Here is a 21,154-nt window from a genome sequence, read left to right as displayed (position 1 = left end):
AATAAAATTGCCATGCCCTAAAATCTCACACTTACATTTTGCTGGGGCACAAGAGACATCTTCTTCTTTACATTTCCTGAAGAGGGAATTCGGAGGCTATACTATTAATCACATGACATGTTTGACTGAAGGGAAAAAATAAACCTCAGTTTCATGGATTGCAGTATTTAACTTCCCATTTTAGAAGTATTTTTGTTGTTGCTGTTGCTGCTACTGATGTCCTGTGTGGAGAAATTTCTGTTCTGTGGATTAACTCACACATGTTTGAACTTTTCAGCACTCCCCAAGACAGGTCACTTATCTTACTTGCTTTAGTTGTTGAACTGTGTGTATTTGTTTGGGTTAAATTTTTGTTTTTGAAGGAGACGCCATGAAATTGGAATGAAAGCATTTGTTTAGGTTACTTTCACTTAGTCTTCAAAGTGTATTTTGTCTTGTCTATAGAGGTGACTCTTTAGGAGCAGGTGAAGGACAGAGATAAAACATAGTCTCGAAGTTGATGAAATGTCTAGTGGGATACGTTTCTATAGCTGTATATTGGTGACAGTTGATGCCAGTCTGAAGGATAGTCATTGTGCTTAATGCTAACAGCGTCTTAATTACTTCTGTGGTCTAAAAATCTTTTACAATTGATCTAAGTAATCACAAGGCAATATTTTAATGTCTTTTGAAGAGAGGAAACCATGATTAACCCTTTCGCTGCCGTAGCTGTGGGCACTTGTGTTGTTTGTAGCTTTTTTTTTCCTTCGAAAGAGAAACTGATCCTCTTTTGTTTTTCTTACTGCAGTTCTACTGAGCTATGTTATTGAGGTGCGCGGGCACATACAAGTACACACCTATAAGCTTGATAGTCTAAACTGTTTAATAATAGTGATGATTAACAAAATGATGATGATGATGATGATGCCTGTTGCTTAACCCATGTGCTGATATATTCATCATACATGTCAGCTCATTTGGGAAGAGAAGGCAGGAAGGACGAAGCAGCGCCAGCACGCACTACGGAGGACTTGTTCGGTTCCACGTCAGAAAGCGACACCTCGACCTTTCATGGCTTTGACGAGGATGATGCAGAAGAGCCTCTCTTGAGCCGAGGAGGTGGCTGTGGTGGCAGCTCTCCCTCCGCAGACAAAAAGGGCGGCTGCTAAAATAACTAAAAAGACACACAAACTGAGCAATTTCCTGTCCTTTTTACTACTAGGATTATTATTACCTTTTTCTTTTTCTAATTTTAGGTCCTTGGGATTTTGTGGGTTTTTTTGTTGTTGTTATTTCTCCTGTGGGGTGTACACTGAAAGCACAAGTGTTTAAAGCTCTTGCAAACTACTTTGAAGAGACAGAAGGTTTTGATTTTCCTGGTTTTTTTTTTTTTTTGTTGTTGTTGTTTTGTTTTTCATTTTAATTTGTTTTTCTCCCACCTCCTTCCCTTCTCTTTCTCTCTGGAAACATAAAGGTGGATTTAGTATTTTTATTTTTTTTTTAATAGTGAGCAGAGTTGATTTTCTTGTCTTTTAATATATATATCAGCAAACTGCAAAAAATACAGGTGGGTTGGAGAACAGAGAGCAAACCCAAATAGGTTGTTGTTTTTTTTTAATTGTTATTATTTATATATTCTATATATTATTAGAAAAAACTACTTTTTAAATAAAACTAGAAAAAAAAACCCACACACACACACGAAAAGCAATGGACGTCTACTTGATTATAGAACTCTTTCTGGAGAACCACTGTGGGTGGACTCTATAGGAGGACAAAGAAACCCTTGATGTGATGGCTTCTACTTTTTGAGATTTTGCACTTACTTACTGTAGCACGGGGAGCTTGACTCTTCTTGTACACCTGCTACGCTTGTCTTTAACAACCTGACAGTACAAGCAGCACCATTGAAGACCGTGACCTTGGGGAACACACTTCCATCCTTCCTTTGGATACCTTTACACTCAATAGATTTCTTCCTACCTGCACCCCTTCATGTCTTCCTCACTCTGTTCTACCTTTTTTGGTTTTGTTTTGGTTTTGCCTTTTCCTTCACTTTTCACTTCACGGACAGCAATTTCCAAGCATAGGGATGGAATATGAATGGGAATTCATAGACATGAAAGACAAAACAGATGGAGCAGCCGAATTATGGAAGAAATTATATGGAAAAATACCTCACCTATACCTTTCTTTCAATTTTTAAATTATAATTCACAGCATTTTTTTTTCCTGTGTCGCCCAATTTTTTCTCTCTGTAGTGTCTTGTGAGACACTGTTTGTTTTTCAATAGCTTCTCTTGAAATAAACCAAAGCAATACTCATTAAAGTTCCAAGGGCAATGGAGAAGAGAGTGACTCCCTTCCCAGCAACTTTCCCAGAAAGGAGGAAACATGCAGCAGGATTTGAAAGGTACGTCTGAGATGAAATGTCTTGCACTCAATTGTGAAATCTCTGTGCACTGGATACTCAACAGACCCTTGACTGAGCTTTGTTGCGGGAGTAAGTCCCATGGATTAAATTGTGTTGTGACTATGCACCACATCCACGCCCCTGGTGAAGCTAATGGAAATTTCGTGGGAGCAGGATCCAGAAGTGATTCAAAAGGAGTCAGTATGTAGGCTACACATTGCTGTCCTAATGCAGGCAAAAGTCTTCCTGGAGCAGGGGCAAGATTAGGTTCTAAGGATACATTTTTACTGACGTATATAATGCCAAATAAATCATAACCTCATTTAAATCAGAGGCACAATAGATGTGCCTAATCCTTAAACTGAAGGTGTGTGGTTTTGATACTAGAATAAAATCCTCAGCTTGGCAATGAAGACTTTGTATATATATATTGTTCTAGTGCATAAATGAAGCCTACGCAAATGGATTCCACTCCTTCTGGTTCTTTTGCTGGGGTAGTCCAGCACTGTCTGTGAGAGCTCTGACAATGTTTTTCTCCCTTATAAACCTTAAACAGGAGAGAAAAGAGCAAGTCTCTAATTATTTTATTGTTCACTTTAGGCACGGAATAAGCAGTAGCCAGATTCTTCTTTTGGGTACATGGGAAATAAATCCAGGATACATTATAACTGATGTCTAGATAACACCAATAATCTGCCTTCAGAATGGTGCTACAAACCATCACAAAATATCTTTGTGTGTTTATACTGTAGGACAGCACATGCCAGAGCCATGTACACCTGTCAGGAGAAAGTCTTGCTTAAGATTTCCCTGTGCTGATAATACTTTCTTGTTGCTGTTCTGTGCCTGTTGGTGTATTATAGTCATTCAAGTGTCAAATCAATAGTATTTTGACCTGATGCAGTACTTTGATAAAAGCATTAATTCTTTCCACAACCAGTCCTTGCTCCTCTGAAATAATGCAAAATACATTTGAAGTATTTTGCCAGTCTTCTGTATTTGCAAAAACCTCAAAGTTTCAATGTTTTCCAGGAGTGAGATGCAGGCATTCAGGCATCTGCTTTTCCAAATTCCCTGAAAGAGTTAGGACCTAATTTGCATATCTGTATCATTCTATATATGTGTGTGTGTGTGTGTAAAAATATATCAGAAATGTATATATGCAGGCACATACACACAGGGGGAATGCACACATTAAAATAAACAGTAACAGAAGTCAGGATGGAAGGCACTTCCCAACCAAGGGGAATGGGTGGAACCAGTCCTTGTGTGAGGTATCAGGGCTCACTTGTTCCATGTTGATCTTCCTGTTAGCAAAGAGTAATATCAGTGAAGTCCAGTGGATTTTGTCTGAACTTATGCCAATTTAACTGAGAGCAGAATCTGATCTAGAAGTAGAGGAATTCTCAGTTCTGAAAAAAACACCACAATCCTGAAATGTTATAGATTTAAAAAACTTAAGTTCAAACTGGTTTGCTCTGCTGCTCCTGCCCTTCAATCCCTGCACTTACACTTGTGGCATTAGTACTGCATTTTCTACTGTCATTTTTCTTCCATTCTTTCACCTTTCTGTTGCTACTCTGTGTCATGCCCATATGGACAACAGGGAGAATAGGGAGGGAGTGAGTACCTACCCATGTAGCAGTCTTGTCATACAGGTTAAGAAAAGAGTTTAAATCTTACCCAGCGTTCCCTAAAATTACAATTACTTTGATGAAGAAAGGCTCACAGGAGTAATTAAGACTTGAATTATCAAGGACTTGAAGAGAGCTCAGTTTTCAGTTGTCTACCTTTTCTTGCCTGAAAGGTGTAGGCTTGAAACAATTGGAACCAGCCACCTGCACCTGGCCACTGGTGGCAGCAGCACAGAGCTCAGCATTTACTAAGTATCATATTTACACAGGTTCTTGCATGCTGTTACAGCCCATCCTGAGCTCCATGCTGCTGTGCTGACTGTAGTCCTTGCAGCAGCTGAGCTAGCCAGCTGAAACCTACCTAGGTATGACTTTCTGAAGAACTCCACTCACAGCACCAACTGCAGAATAGGCATACTCTAAACATAAATTTTTCCAAGCAGAGTCTTTACCATTGTCTTCTGTGAACCATGCCTAACACATTCTGGGCTCTTCTGAAATACAAACAAGAATCAGATGCTCATAATTCATTGAGTCTTGATTTGGTTTCACAAATGCAGTTACTATAACAATGCATACAGTTTAATCCTTTTGCATCCTAACCACCCATCTTTGTGACAACCAAGTAGTGCAGTACCCTCAGGAAAGAAGCCACAACAGCTCAGAGAGTGCATAAAAATTGCCAGCTGACATTTATTACAGATAGCATAGAAAAATATCCATCACTGTTCTCTATACCACTAATGTATGTAGGGGCACTCACTGGTTCAATCTCGTGGTGAGTGAGGAAGAAAGGTAAAATAAATTCATCATTATGGAAAGTGGAGTAGTCCTTGAATTACTCAAGACTGAGATAACCAACCTGAGTTTGGTCCAGCAGGCTGATCATTGTGGTACTGATGATAAAGGCATTGTTCATACCAAGGAAATTAAGACATAGAGATGGAAGCTAAAAGAGTACCTGGTAAAGTTAGGTTGTAAAGTAGTGTTAACTGTGAATACTGAACAGAGTGTTGATATGGAAATTAAATGCTCTCAGGGCAGGTACTGCTGGAGTGAAGACTTGAGAGAAGACTGGAAATAGGGAAAGGAGATTGGTGGTTTGTAAGTCAAAGATGAAAGCAAAGCAAACATGACACCCTCTCAGGTAGAGGAGGGGAAGATGACATTAATACATGGGAGGAAATTTTGTAAGTGCAAAGAAGGAAAAAATAAAAATAAGGGGCTTGACACTTAGTGTAGCCAGGTCAGAGAGAACTGAACAGGGTCAATTACTTCTTCAAAGACACATAAGTCCCAAACCAAAATTGGAAGGCATACAGAGTTTTCAGTGTGATTCTGGGTTGTACTTGTAAAAATACACTCATCTTTGACATCAGAAAGGAATGTGATGCTCTGTATTCCCCAGCGATTTTTAGCAGTTCAATGAGACCTGCTGTTCTGAGCTTCATAAGGAGATCTTTGAAGGTGCAGTCCTCCTAATCCTAAACCTGGCTTTTCCAGTCCTCCTTAAATACATCCTTCCTGCTAGAGGAAAGTTAACACAAGGCTGCCCAATGATTCTCCTGAAACATATCAGAACTGTAGAATGGTTTGGGCTGACAGGGACCTTAAAGATCATCTAGCTCCACATTCCTCCTATGGGCAGGGACATCTTCCACTAAACCAGACTGCTTAAAGCCCCATCCAATCTGGCCTTGAACACTTCCACAGAGTGGGTATCCACAACCTCTCTTGGCAACCTGTTCCAACACCTCCCCTCTCTCAGAGAAAAGAATTTCTTTTTTTGTATCTGAACTAAACCAGCCCTTTTTCAGTTTAAAACCATTGCTCCTTGTTCTATCCCTACATGCCCTTCTATGCTCCCACACAACCCATGAACAAAATAAAACAGCTCTGGTGTGAAATGTGAACAAAGGGGTGTTTCATTTCAGGCCCTAAATTCAGACTTTTTCTGTGTTTATTTATGTGAGCTGTCTTCTTAGACACCTTTCTACTGCTTCATACTAAAGGATCTTAGAAAAGACACACAATTTCCTGAGCCATCCTCTGCAAATTCTGATTCGTGGATGGAAGCAGGAGAAATAAGGAAGTGATGTGCTGCTTGAAGGGTGGATTAGTAGGAAGAAAGGTTACGTAGAGTGTGCTCTCATCATTAGCACTTTCCCTTTTGTGGCACCTACTTGACATTTTAGCAGGGACAGACTTCAGCTCTTTCATGAAAAGAGTATAAATTTTTAAGCGTGATATATTGGGAAAATTTTATGAAAAAGCAAGATTTTGGCATAAAAATTAAAAAGCAAAAGGTGACCGTGAGGCACATGACAGAACAGGGATGGAACCAGAAACCATTTTGCTTCATTTTGCATCTCTTTCCTCCACCCAGGCACCCCTCAGTTTTGTGGGTTGGATATGTAATGGTGCTTGGAATAACACTGTACATCTGTGGTAAGGTCATAAATGATGAGCTGAGCCTGCTGAAACAAAGTCCAGAGAGAACTTTGCCACTGGCTTCAGAAGGATTAGCACTGGGCTTTCTTAGTTATTGCTTTTATTGGATGGAACCTCACTTAATATGCTTGCTAGTATGGTGCAGACAAGCTCTGAGATGGTCATTTGTTTCAGCAGAATGTCATTAGAGTCCCCTCCCCGCATTGTTTTGCCTTTGAGCTTTTACATTAGTTATTCGGTTTTGAGTTCCAGTTTGCCATTTTACAGACCTCAGCTCAGGCTCTTGATTGAAGACAGAGGCTCAGTTTGCTGCCTGCTGATGCATGGAGCAAATGAGAACTTCAGCAGAGAGTTGCTGAGTCCAGGCTGCCTGCTTTGCCTTTCTTTGGTTAGTTCTTATAGTGATATTTTGAGATGGGCCCTATAACTATAATTCAAATAGCATCAAACCATGGAGCTTTCAAAGCCTGGCTCCTCATGCGAGTTGCCTCTTCCCCCTGGCAAGCAGTTGTACTGAACCAGTTCCTCAAGCAAACATTGTGTTGACCCCACTGGGAGTCGTCGTTATTAAAACTGCAGAATAGTCCCAGTGTGTTTTGTGCTGAAACATGTAGATGTTTCCAATAAACACCCATTTCTTGTTCTCCATGATTTTTTCTTATTTATATACAATTTGTAGCTATGAGTACATGTAAAGCATGAGGCACATGCATGTGTTCATGCTGGCATGGGGCTGTTTTGACAAACCCTCACAGTGCAGGAATGTAGCCAGGCTGAAGTTTTGCTGACTGAGCCATTACAATAAACCCAACCAACCTTTGTTCTCTTTGCCAGATATCTACCAGGGCTGAAAAAAACCCAACCCCTATAAATACTATGAAATACTGAAATTGGGTTGAAACTATTTTCATGTGCCTGTCTGTATTTCCATGAGTGTTAAGTTGCCAATTTCAGAGCAGACAAACTAATAATGTTTAGGAAAAAACCAAACCTGTCTGCTGCAGGTTTAAGTTCTGATAGTCCTGTTAAGGGTATGCTGCCACTTCGTAGCTTGGAGTTGTACTTTTAGTCATTGGCAGTTTCTAGGATTTTGGACCCTCATGTTCTCCAGAACTAGTAAGAGAGGTTTGGGGAAGACATCTGGAGATGTACTTGCATTTTGTGGAAATAAAGAGATTGTTTTATTACCTAATACTACTGAGGAACTTAGAAATATGTAATTTAGCTAATTCATGGATTAAGTGCAATTTAAAAGGCAGTTTCATCTATTTCCAGAAGTTATCACATTGCTGCCACCCTACGTGCATTGTTCAGACTTGTAAAAATGTCTTTTGTGCAGCACTGCACACACTTGTGGCTCTGTACAGATAATTAGTAATACAGCAAGGTAATCAGAGCAGGATTTCATAAGTAAAGGTCTTAATCTGTAGTGAAGAGACCGCTATCTAAACTGTGTGATGAAGGTGATTTAATGATGTTCACAGTAAAAAAGACTGACAGCATTTGGTGCCTTTCTTTTGGATGTGCTCCTTCATATCCCATTAGCTTTGTATTTGCTCATGGCTCCCTTGGTCAGCTGAGTCTGTTGAGCTGTATTTTCAAAGGACTAGAATGCAAGCTATGTCAGAAGGTTTGTTTGTGCTGCTTCTGGGTTTTTGTTCTGAACACTTGCTTTCGTTGTCGGAGTTTGTTTAGTTTTACTTTCTATTGCCTTTTCCTCTGCAGTCAGCCCTGCCCTCATGGACTCCAGCAGCCTTCAAGCAAGACGTTTCAGAAGAAGGCCGAGAGAAACCAGGATGCTTTGATACTTCTCCTCTCCTTGCCCTGACCCTTCTGTACCCGTGTTTCATCTGACACAGGAGCCTGGACTGTGGGAAGTCAGCTGCCAACTGTTGACAGAAGTTCTGGGGATGCCCTAAGCTGGTGCAATACAAAGAAGTTTTTTCAAAGTCTTGATTTCACTTTCTTTTAAGCGTGTGTATAAACCCAGGTCAAATTGGAATTGATCCACAGTAGAACTGACTGAAAAACAAACAAACTGAAAAAAAAAAAAAGAAAAAAAAAAAGAAAAAAAAAAGAGAGACTTAACTATTTTATTTATTTCCATATTTAAGAGAGAAAAGAAGTGCTGAAGTTGCACAGTATTTTTGTTTGAAATACATTTTACTTCAGATTTTAAATGCAATTTTGTGAAGACGTGAGATTTTGAAAAGCACTTACTGTAAAATAAAGACTGAATATTTGCTTTAAGGAGAAACCTTTTTTTTTTTTAAGTAATGAAAATAAAGATCAACTCTGCTCTCTCTCTTACTTTAAAGAAGCCATTCATACATGTGCTGGGTATCTTTGTTTTTTGCAATTTGGATGTGGTAAGTGAAGATTGTTCTGGTTTACTTTCTCCTTCATGATGTTATCCTGTTAGATGCTTAAAACTTACATTGCTGTACTGTTAGGCACAAATCTGAACAAAAACTGTTGAAATAGCAAAGACCAGGCTCTGTGGCTGGACTATTTTGTTACCAGATTTTGTGTCCCATTCAAAGGACTGTCTCCTCCCAATTGGACTGATGTGTCTCTTCTGCACAGTACAAGAGGTTTGCTCTTGAGCAACTCTGAGAAATACTTCTACTGAAAGAGGCATTTAAAAAAAGGGAAACAACTCTGTTAATTTTAGTGTTGTGGGGTTTTTTTGCTTGTTTTGTTTTCTTCTTTTCTTTTCTTTTTTGCTTTGGTAACTCCACAGCTGATTGTGAGTTGGTTGTAAGGGAAATATGTAAATGTTCAAGTGCTCTTGGCACAGAGCTTCCTGTGGGAGTCAAGGATAATGCCATGTGTAGAAACCTTGTGTACTTCAGCTCATTCTTAAATGGTAGTGAACTTTGGAAAGCATATAGGTGCACCTGCATGTCAGCAGTAAACAACAGGGGGGTTACTCAGCAGGAGAAGAATGTGAGTTCCCACAGCTAACATCCTAAATTGTTGTACGTGGCAGCAGTAAGGGATGTTCACCTCCCAAATTCTAAGTTGTTTGATGTCTTCTCAGTGAAATCAGATGTTCTGCTTTGTACAAGCACTGGAGGGTTTTGTTGGCTGCCAAATCTGCTCACAGTGGATAGCTCAGGACTGTTCTCTGTCATGTGTGATACAGTCTAGTAAGGGTGCAGGATAGTCTTGCATCCTGGGAGAAAGGTATTGGACGTGGCTCTGAGATTAGCTTCTCTGTAACAAGAGTGCCAGATGGTACCTAATGGTATAGACCCAGGGTATAGACCTAGAATATAGATAGAAAAAATTATCTTATTAATGTGGCTTGTGTTGGCTCTCGGAGTGAAAAACGCTATGTCTATAAAGAGCGGATACTGACTAGGTGAAGCTGCCAGACAGCCCGATCCCGCGTTGTGTTTCTTGCACACCTAAACCTCAAACTCATCTCATTGAGAGGTTTCTATGTGTCAGTAGCAGCAGATTTTGTCCTCTTCTCCCTTCCCCTTCTCCTGCTTCTTCCCAGATTAACACATAGGGGCAAAAATAAAAATGTGAGGTGTCTGGTCGGCCTGGGTCCTGCTCCTATTAAACTAAATGACAGAATTTATATCCTTATTGGTCTCTGTAGCAGGATAATTTAGTTTTGTTCATTTTGCTGGTTTCTAAACGTGCAGTGGTGAACTGCCTCTAGAGAAAAGAAGAAATCAGATCTTATTTCGTCGGAATATAACAAGACGCACAACTGAGATGAAGATTTGCAAACTGTAGGGTCTGTGTTCAGTTTGTGTAATATTCCTTCCAAATAAAAGTTCTGCTTCCAACCTCCCTATTGTATATTCCTCTGTAAATATTACTTTATCAAAGCGATTCCACAAAGTCTTTTTTTAGTGCAAATAATCTTCCTTTAAGAAGACGCTGTTGAATAACGTACTTGTACATATAATTTTCTAAGCTCTCCATTGTTTATAATGCTCTATTTGAAGCAAAAAATAAAACTTCCTCCTCTGTTGATTTTGCTTCCCTTTTCCATTTTGTAAATGATTACTTTTGTCCCTGGATTTTGTTTTGTGTTTCTTAATGAGGCAGGACGTTAACCAAGATTTCTCTTCCTTTTCACTTCCACTCTCTTGTCTCCATTCACTGAGCTACACAAACTGGTCCTGTTACTTGCTGTAGTGCAGGTAGGCAGGAACTAAAATACTGCTTTTGTGTGTAGGACTCATTTTAAGAATGTTTCCTGTCATTTGGTGATAATAGAGGATCTTCCTAAATGTGTTTGTATTTTAATAACATTCCTAATGAGATTAATAGTTACATTAAGTTAATTTAGAGTCAGTCTAAATTAGCTGATTAGTGGTGTCTAAATTATATGAGAGCTTTTTGCGTAGATTTTAGTGGCATTGCTTTAAGGAATCCTAACCCTGCATATGCTATTTCCCTTTCCAGTCACTGGAGTAACTAGAAAGAGTGGTTCCCTTTGCTGCATTTCACAGTGCAGGCATGAACCCTTCATTTCCCTTTACACATGTTAGATTAGTTGTATCGTTGTAAAAGATGGAAAGAAAAAGAGGAGATACTGTTTCAGATGAGATGTCATCTATTTAGGAACCTCTATGTGTCCTCTTCTCTAATAGGCCTGCTGTCATTTTTATGAAGCTCTGTTGCCTTTCCTCTGCCTTCCCATCAGTTTCTCTGCTCCCAGTAGAGGCTATAGATGGCCCTTTTTACTTTGGCAGCTGCTTGCAAAAATAGCAGCTGATGTGTAGTTTTCACAAGTTCTTCTGATGAGTGTATAGATCTTTCAGAGCAGTGAACTGTTCCCCCAGCAGATTAAATGGCAAATTAGTCCTAAAGAACATCTTAGAAATCCAGCAATGGAGGAATCATACCATCTTGTATGGATGGGCTCCTCCCTGCCTGATTTTTAACAGTTGTATGTGACAGAATGTGTCATTGCAGCAGAGGATTAACTATTCTTGGTCTTTTTTATAGCCTTTCCCTATAAAGTTTTATTTTCCAGATGTGTAATTTTAATTTCCATTCATGTTTTGTTTCTTCACTCTTTCTTCAGGTGAATATGATTTGAAAACTTCACTACTTTCTTCCAGACTATCTTCACCTGTGCAAAGCCTTTGACCATTGGCTGTGCAAAGCCTTTGACCATTGGAGGAAGGTGGAAATCAAAAGGCAGTTTCAGCTGCCTTTGCTGTTCTGCCTCACTGTAGCTCTTGGAAACCTTGGACTCCTTACTGGGTTGTCCTCAGTTCTGTGGCTAAAAGATCTTTCCTAATTTTTCACCTGTTGGGCAGTGGAGACCAGAGGCAGCTGAAAAGGTGGGGTAAGATGCTAAGTGCATTTCTGAGCTGTGCAGGGAAGGTGGCTATGATACTGTCCTTAGAGCAAGTACTGGGGGATAGGATTACTGATTTTAAAGCCCCTCCTAGCAAGTTCCCGTCTCCTTTCTGCAACTTGTGCTCAGATATTTTTACAATAATCTGAGTTGCAGGCCTACAAAACTACTTTTCCACAGGCATTTCACAGGGGGCAAGTAATCTTCTTTTCCTGCCCCAAAGCTGAGAGAGGAGTGAGGCTGTGTGATGACAGATCCTGAGCCCCTGGGCATTGCTGCTTTTGTTGTTCTTTTCCTAGGTCTTTCTGAGCTTTCTGCTGTGCTGCACAGGACATAGAGACCCAGATAGAGGTTGGACTGAGGGCAAAGCTGAATGCTGACAAATCAAAGAAAGGGAAGTTGAAGGAAGGAAACTGCTTGTGGCATCAGTTCACTTTTCTTGTTCAATAGGTCATCTCCCACTCTACCTTTGTTGTCATTTTCATTGTCCCCAGCATGATGGATGCAGGGGGCAGAGCTAGACATTCCTGCTAAGGTAACCAGGAGTGAAAGTGCAAGTTGAAATTGGCCTTTAGGGATGTCTTTCAATACTCTGTTTAGATGAATGGGATCCTTCCCACCACAGCAGGGCATTGTTACAGACTGTCAGACTTCAGAGAACAGCCCTGCATAAGTCCTGTTCTGAACATTTTTGTGCCATTTTCGTTGTTGTTGGGTATTTTGTTTGTTTGTTTTAGTTCTTCTTTAGCCACAAGCTTGGAAATAGAAATGTTCTACAGGAAAGTTTTAATTCTGCAGAAATTATCTCAACAGAAAAAATACCACTGTTACCTAAGCCCTGGAGGAGATTTAAGTTGGTATGCTGGTGTGCCTGGAGAAGGGTTCTTGATGATGAGAGTCACATGTGGTAGGAGGAAGGAGTGAAAACATTGGTCAGCATTGTGGCAGCTAATGGGTGCCCCCAAAGTCAGGTTTGCCTGGGCTGAGACTGAGCTGGCAAAGCTGAGGGCTGGAATTCTGAGTTCTCTGGGTGGGCTGGAAATGGCATTGTTTTTTGTGCTTTGCCCTGAACTAGAATATATTGCACTGGTTCAAAATTTGTTCCCAACTTTTGCTTGGGGGGGGGAAGTTAACTTTGCATTCTGTAGCTGTGAGCCCTACTTGCAATCAGATCCATCAGCCTAGAGATGATAAAAAACCCCACAAATCTTTTTCTAAAACAAAACTTTCAATGCTCACTGACAAGGACACAACTTCTCTGTAGCATGTTCCTTCCCTAGTGTTGAAGATGGCCTAGTAGGACCTCAGCTACACAAAGCTACTACAGAATCAGTTACTGTACCCCTTACCTTGGCTTACCCATATTGGGGCTTGATGTGCTCCTTGGAAATGATTGTAAAACTGTATTTCCTTTGCTGCACCAAAGCTGGACCTTTGCCACAGTTTAGTCCTGTCTTTGATTGTAGTGACTTAAGATGAGAACCATCCATCTGTGGTATCTTAATTTCACCAGTGTATTTTCAAGACCTGACTGCATTTTTTGCTGTTTCAACAAATGCTCGTGCTGTGTGTGTTGGAAACTTTTACTGTATCATCTGTTACTTGTTGACATTTTGTCCTTGCAGCCTGTAATTCATGATTCCATGGTGTGTGCACCATGATGGGAGAGGGATGACATTTACTTCTAAAAAAGCACAGACTTCTGGAGCACAGTGTTGTGGCTAATATTGCCATCCAGGATGTAATTAGAAATGGTTTTGTATAATGCTGTCTAAGATGGCTGTGGTAGCTCTGAATGGCCTACAAACCAACTGCACTGCAATGGGAAGGACTTTGAACACTTTGAACACTGAAGCTGGGCTGTGGGCTGAAGCTCTTGGAGCTATTGCTGCCTCAGCTGATGGATGGCATCTATGAGGAGGAACAGATATAGCTCTTTCAATGTCTTATGCTGAGTGGTTTTTTGTGGACTGGAGTTTCATTTACCAGAACTAATTCTCAGGAAGACCTTCTAGTCCATCTCTAGGTTTGCACAGGTGTCAGGAGTAATCTTTGTCCTTGGACTGAAGCCCCTTCATGTTATGCTTCTTCAGTCTTTGTTTTTAGTGTCTTGGCTTTATTGTGGACTGCAGGAAAAGAATGAACATGACCAAAGCTTTCAGATGCAGCCTTCTTTTATGAAACAGATTAGATTTTAAATAATGCTGGAAAGAGCTTTGTCAAGCACCTCTGACAGCATAGCTTGCTGATTTGAATTGCTTTCATTAGCCAACAGGCATTAACTTCTGCATATGCTGATTTCAGGAGTCAGTATTGAGGCCAACTCTTCAAGGTGAGAGGCAGTCATTGAATGGGAATAAGTTCAAAGCTGTCACTAAAGGGGTGCTTTTAATTTAGTGTCAGGTAGCCCGTGAGAGTGAGCTTTCACGTTCATGTAGCACTTGTACAGTGAAGTTTCTGTGGAGTAGTTTTAAGCCTATGTTTGAGAAATGGATGTTCTCCTGTTGGTACAAAACAGTTGCTTCACTTTGGTGCTCTGCTGGAAGTGGCTTTAATATGTTAAACAGCACTAAAGTCAAGCTCAACAACTTATTTTACAGTGCAGTAGATTCTGTAGCTGGATCTTGGCTCAAAAGTCTCTTCCATTGCTGGGATATCTGGTCTTGGGCTTCTTAAAGTACAGGCTTCAGCTCTTCTCAGGTCATTTAATACCAGCTCTGTCTCTGAATATGTCCACCAGCTTGGAGGCTTAGGACAGTTTTTAAGTATCCACAAACTCTTGAATTTAAATTCTGATTTCTGTGTACTCTGCAGATATCCAGATGGTCCACAGAATGTATTCTTTCACCTGGAGAAAAAGCACCTTCCCTGGGTTAGGAAACTTCATTCCCTTTTGTGGCAATGCCAGCGGCGAGCAGTGTGAGCAATCTGGCAGTGCAGGCCTAGAGCCTGCCATGGTGGTAGGCCATGCTCAGCATAAGTGCAGAGCCAGCTAGCAGTGTAGCAAAACAGTGCTGTGCCTGCAGCATGTAACTAAAGCAGGACACTGGTAGCTATAAACACAGAAAGTTATCTTGGAACAACAGGACATGCGCCTGCATCAACAACCTCATGTGTCGTTAGTAGTTGGATCAATAATCTATAACAGTGCAGCGTGTGGTCACTCATAGGGAACCAATGAAGCCATGCCAACAAGGCTCTCTGAGTTTATATAAGTTGTAGAAGTTCCCTTGATACACACTTCTGCCTTTCCTTTCCCTTCTTCTTCGTTGCTTTACTTTACTGTGCTATACTCACACTATAGGCCTACAATGCTGGAACAATAAAGGAACAATACGCGATCATATTGGTCAGCTGTATTGACTCCAATCTCCGTTCCATTACCCTTTGTAAGAGCAAGCCAGCCTCTTCATTAATTAGCTCTCCAAGACCCTGTCCTCACTTCCATTAAGGTTGAACTTTCACAAACACTTGGTATCTGAAAGAAACAAAATGGAGAAGAATTTCCTAACAACGTCTGCATTCATTAGATTCCTCTGTGACTGTCTACATATTTACAGGTCTGTCATTACCTGAGGAGCTGGTCTCCATTAGGCTCAGAGCAGCTGTCATTGAAACTTGCCAAGCATCTCATGGGTGATGAGATCATACCTAACAGTGAACACTGCAGGTGATGGGCACTCTCAACAGCTGTTAAAGGTGAGAGGAGTTGGGGTGCCCAGAACCTGGTCAGATCAACCTGTAAGAGAGGAATTTCCAACTTCTTTGCCATTAAGAGAACCACTGACCAACAGTCTCTCTAGCCATTGTAGCAGCCAGCTAAGAGCAGGGTTGGAACACTCACAAATCCCCACAGTACTGGGGAAGATAATTTTCTGGCATTAAATGCACTAATATTCTCCTGTTGTATAGACTCTCTTAAGCAGCTTCTCTAGTGCTGAAAAGTAGCAGGACTAAGTGAACTGTTTAATGAGGGACATTTGTGTCCAGTGCTGTGAAACTAGCTCATTTCTTGTGTAGTCTGGTATGATATTGACCTCCTATTAAGCATTAGGTGTGTAGGTTAAAGCAATGCTACTCATTTGCTACAGGCTGAAGAGTGGCCTGCACCTTGGTTTGGCTGATCTGCAGTAGAAGGTCTGATGAGCTCTGAGAAAGCAGATTGTGGCTTTAATCCAGGGTTTTTCCAGTGGAAAAAACCCCAACCACCCAAACCAAAAGAGTCCTACTGTTTTGGTGTCTCTGGCAGTGTTTTGTTGGACAGTTGGTCAAAAAGACCAGTTCAAATAACTGAGCTGAAAAGTACCATGGTGAGGAGAAAAGATTTTGGTTTGGTTTGAAATGAAATGTGTTCTCTTTTTCTCAGTGAAATGACTCTTTCCCACTGCCAAGTGTGTGCAGGCTTGAATGAAACATTTAAATTGTGGGGACTTTTCCCCCCTCTTTAAAAGAATTCCATCAAGCTCACTTTTGAATCAAGGTATTGCTCCAAAATGGAAGTCTGGCTTCTTGTTTGTGAAACACTGGCACGAAATGTTTGATTCTTTCTGAAAAATTAGTTTCTCCCTCTGACACCTCTTAACCCTTTCTCCCCTCCTGATTGCTTCTGACCAAAACTGCTTGATTCAAATTCCCTCCTTCACTCGGATGTTTAGATCACCCTGCAATTGCATTTTTAAGGGAGTAAACTAAGACATTTCACTCCCTCCCACTGAGCATGTACAGATGCTCTGCAGGATGCGTTTATAGCTCTTACTTCCCTCTAGATATTGATGTTGCTGAGACTTTGAGGGGGAAGTGAAAACTGGATGCCTTATTGATGAAATCTCAATTGGCACTTTGAAATTCCCAAGGGGTTTAACTAGTGGAGAAGGGAAAAAAAGTCAGTAGGCAGTGGGATATCTCCAGTTCCTGGCACTGCATTACAAACAATGGAGAGTGTGCATGGAGAGCACTACCTGTTCAGCAGCCAAAAGGTTTTCTTTAAATCAATGAGAGGCTGAAGTAGCTTGCTCTAAACTGGGGGGTGGGGTGGGGTGGTGTATCTAGCTGGGTGAGGCAGCTTTGCTTGTGTCTGAACGTACAGTTAGCTTAGCAGCAGTGTAAATAATGCTTGCATGGGAAAGTCGAACTCAGACCTCTCGCATTTACAGCGTGCATGCATCGGTTACCCACCATTTACCCACCATGTGCTGGATTTGTTTACCTGGATGATACGTGTTTACCTCATGTAACAGCAATGAGGTCACTGCCTATGCAATGGCGTGGTGTCTTCTGCCTAGTTAAGTTTATTTAATATTAAAATGATGACATTTAAATAATCACTCTGGAGTTTGCCATTTGATTTGAAGTTTCTGGAAGGGTGCTGGCTGGGAATTAGCCTAGTGCCATTCCTTGATCTTTCCAGAAAGGAAGTTTGTCCAGTCATTAGTACTGCTCTCTCATTTTTCCTTTCCTCTCCCTGAATTCACCCGTGTAAACCCAGCCTACCCTGTTTTCAGTCAACAGTTACCTTCTTGGATTGGATCTTTTATGACCCACAGGGCCACACCTCTGAAGCTCTTCCTGCAGCCACCAGTGCTTGAGGAGAACCACAGTGGTGTGGAGGCATTGTCTTGATGCTCTCCAAACTGCCTGGGTGAATGTGGCCTGTTTTCAGTGATCAAATGCCTATGTCGTGAGGCATTGCCTTTGTCACACTCTCCTAACTTATCCCAGCGGAGCAGCCCCAGTTGGAGTGCCCCAGGGAAACATGTCCCATCCACTGCTGCCACCAGCTTGGACTAGGCAGAATTTGTTGGGCCAGCAGGAAAATGCTGGAGCCCTTCTTTTTGAATGCTACCTTGATAATGTGGGTATGCTGGGCAATGCCAGGAATCTCTGCAGGCATGCTGCTGTCTGTCTGTGTCAGCAGGGCAGTTTAATCCTAGGAATATTGGGGAAGGACAAGGTATTTGGACATCAAATGTGGGTTCAAGCAAGTAGCACAGTCCTTTTTCAGGTTAAAGGGAAAGGAGGAGGGGCTTTGCTGCTGTCTTGTTAATGGTGGGTTTTAACAAAGGTAAGACTCTCATGAAAGGCTATTCAGGCTGCCATTTCCCTAGCATTTTGAATACCACCCCACTCCTCTTATTATAGCTGGGGATTTTGGCTCTCCCAGGGGGGAGGAGATGTTCTAAATGGGCTGCCAGGGAGGTGGATTTAATGCACTAGGAAGAACTGGCTTCACCAAGTTAAAAAGCAAAACAAAACCCAATCCTCCATTCCTATTTTTAGTGTTTATGACCAAGTATTTTTGCTTGGTTGCTCATTTTGAAAGGGTTTAGTGAGCCTGCCAGTTGATTGAAAGCTCTGTGGTGTGTGAGCTGGCCTGGCTGGGGGGAGCCTGCAGTGCATAGCGACGAGGTCGGAGCTGCGCCGGAGGTTTTTTTCCACTGCAGTTTGTTGAAGGGTAACGAAAATGTCCCCCGGGCAAAGGGGATGTTGGCTTTCCAGGTTGTGATGATTCATCTTGTCTGGATAAGCAGTCTTCCTCCCACTCCCACATTTTCATCTCCATCTACCTCAACCTTACTTCACTGTGCAACCAAATGCACAACCCGCCCTGCCTGGTGCAGGAGGTACTGCTCGGGGGGTCACACGCAGCCAGCCCTCTTGGGATGTACCTGCTGGGCGGCATTAGCATTCGGTGCCCGTCCTGCTGGCCAGCTCGCGCTCCATAAATGGGTTTGTTCTCGTCATTAGGAGCTATGTCCGTGGCATATGGAGTCTGTGCGGTGCCTGCAGGCAGGTTTCCTTCCTGTTGGTGTTGGTAAGCAGCCCAAGTGCCTCCTGGCAATTAGCAGATCGTTACCCATAATGCAGCGCGCAGCCATGCAGCCTGGTGGGTTTTCTGGAGGTCACTCTGACCTAATTCACCCCCAGGAATTGTACAGTGCTGGCATGACTTACCAGTGCATTAACAAGCTGATGCTTCAGTAGGAGGTTATTTGAGTGCTTCCACATTATTTTTTTTAGGCAAGAAATAGCCATTTTGTCTGGTGGCCAACAGTGGCTAATGGGGGCCTGTCTCATGGAGAGGAGGGAGCAGAGTGCTGGCTGGTTTCAAGATGGGACACTGAAGGCATGCTTTGTCTTTCAGGTTGGCGGCCGTTTCTGATCCCTTGGGTGGCAAATGCTCAGAGCCCACTTTGCCACCTGAATTCTATGTTATCACAGCATCTTCATAGTGAACTGTGCAGTGTGTGCCAGGTGTGCCCCTGAGCCCCCACTGCTCAGCCTTGGAGATGAAGACAAAGGAACAAAGCTGTGACCCAGATCTGCTCCAGCCCAACCTCTGGGTGATATGAAATGGAGGTGCTGATTTCAGCCCATCCCATGTGGCTTTTGGAGGGGCAGAGTGGGACACTCACCAAGTAGCGGGCACCCTGGCAGGGCTCATCCTCCCTCTGGCAAGTCAGAGCCCTAAACAGAGGTCTTGACTGCAGCATCACCAGCCTGAATCAGGATGTTCTCCCAGGGTGGTGAGTTGTATACATCAAAGCCAATCACTAGCAGTTTTTAGAGGCTTTAAAATCCCATAACTTCTGGTTTTCATGTCTCCCTGCTAAGATGCCTATGGCTGGACTTTGCATGCTGACAGGCTATGCAGGGACAGGACACATGCAAACCTGTCACTGTAAAACTGTGCTAAAACATTTCTCAGGTGGTCTTCCTATAAGACTTGTGGCATCTGCTACCAAGGGGATGGTGTGTGAGGAGAGAGTGATTTGACTGACAAACCATTAGGATGACCAGAATAACTCACTCCCAGCTTTTCTCTTTGCTTGTTTTGGAAGTCACCCTGAAAACCCACCCAGCTCCTCCTGTCACCCCATGCCAGACAGTGGCCAGACAGCTTTGTCTGTGGCTAATGTCCTTATGTGCACGTGAGTCTATGTAGGCACAAATCCTTCATTTTGTTTATGCATATGAGCATCCTTTGAGCCAGGCTCTGCCCTTGATGTACCCTTGGTAGCCCTGCCTCGTTGTCCTAGATGATGCTCTCAATGCTTAAAAAGGTTTCAGGGGAAACAATGCAGCACTGTAGAGTCAAAGCTGGGAGCAAGCTGAGCTGATAAGTGGACTTTCCTCAGGCAACAAAATTTTATGGATAGTGCCTCAAGATGAGGGGCATTTTGGTAGGAGCTCTGCTCCCCACATGCCCTCTAATGTTTGTGGGGCTAAAGCAACAGGAGAGCAGTGCAGGACAATGAGCTGCAACTGCAACCTTCTTCAAGAGCTCCAGAGTTAATTGCTTGCAAACACACATCTAGGGCTGTTCTGCTTTTGGTTCCCATTGACTCCAATTACACCTACCTAACTGGGACTGGAACTGAACCACTACTGTTTGCACAGAGGTTTCATTTGTCCATTGGGTGAGCAGGTAAACTGGGCTCTCCTTTGCCAGTGCTGAATATTCTAGCAATTGCTTGTGATTTATGTGTCTTTTCCCACAGCAACTGGCAGTGCTGAGAAGCAAACCACCACCTCCAGAGTGCAGCTTGCTACCAGTCCTGGATGCTAATGCAGCAGAGTGCCCCTGCCCTTTCTGTGGGATCAGTCTAACCTCTGTCCATGCTGGCCAGAACAACTATAGGGCCAGGAAATGAAATAATAGGAACTATAAGCTCTTCTACAGCTGAATGGCTTCAGAGCTCCATCAATTATTAAAGGCATTAATTCTTCCACAATCACTGGCACATTGTGGCATATTAGATTAGAGGAATGTTGGTCTCTGACCAAATCAAACTGACCAGCCTATTCACTGAGGCCCTTGAGTCCTTTTGGACTCACTTCTGTAGCAGAGTTGGTGGTACTGGAACACAGTTCCTTGGAGACTGGGAGAAACAAGCAGGTATTCTATTTCCATCAGGATGTAGAAATTCATGATAGCAATATTTCCTCTCCTCCTCATCTGTCTAATAGTAATAAAACCCAATGGTGCCTGTGAGCAAGACTTCCTTTTTCATTTGTTTGTTTTTAAGAGGCTGGATTCAGCAGGGCTCTTTGCTGGAGGGGGTAGGACAGGAGCTCTTTGCCTGCAGCTTCTGACACCTGCCCCAGCCATGGCCACTGGGAATGCTGGCGTATTTTTCTATAATGAAATACTCCTGCTTCCCTGTATCACAGAGGAGCTGTGACTGTGATGCCTTGAATTCTTACCCCACAAACAGTTTTGAAGGCTTCTGTTTATGAGTACCTCCATTTGAGCAGACAAGCATTTGTCCCTGCTTCACAATGCCTGAACGTTGCAAGATGGGAAGGAGCTAGGAAAAAGCCAAGAGTTGCCCATCCTCAGTAC

General features: G+C 42.3%; 1 protein-coding gene across 7 annotated transcripts in view; it reads left to right on the top strand.

Moving 5' to 3' along the window:
• DPF3 (double PHD fingers 3) overlaps nucleotides 1–21,154 on the top strand; it is a 208,751-nt gene that overhangs the window by 172,783 nt on the left and 14,814 nt on the right. For 2 of the 7 annotated variants that reach the window (XR_010990278.1, XR_010990280.1), the window contains 2 exons: nucleotides 952–2,391; nucleotides 8,202–8,288. The exons of 3 other annotated variants lie outside the window; for them this stretch is intronic. Coding sequence is in view for 1 of the 4 variants with exons in the window: in XM_068162152.1 (XP_068018253.1) it covers nucleotides 8,202–8,281 (80 nt within the window). In the remaining 3 variants the exon portion in view is untranslated. Of the gene's footprint in view, nucleotides 1–951; nucleotides 2,392–8,201; nucleotides 10,296–21,154 lie in introns of those variants that run through there. 2 more of the 7 variants (XR_010990279.1, XM_068162152.1) reach the window with 2 other exon arrangements.

This window comes from Melanerpes formicivorus, unplaced genomic scaffold, assembly GCF_026170545.1.
Source record: "Melanerpes formicivorus ecotype bairdi unplaced genomic scaffold, bMelFor1.0.p_v2 SCAF_62, whole genome shotgun sequence".
NCBI lineage: Eukaryota > Metazoa > Chordata > Aves > Piciformes > Picidae > Melanerpes > Melanerpes formicivorus.
The sequence above is the reverse complement of the archived record's forward strand: the minus strand, read 5'-3'. Positions and strand labels throughout refer to the sequence as shown.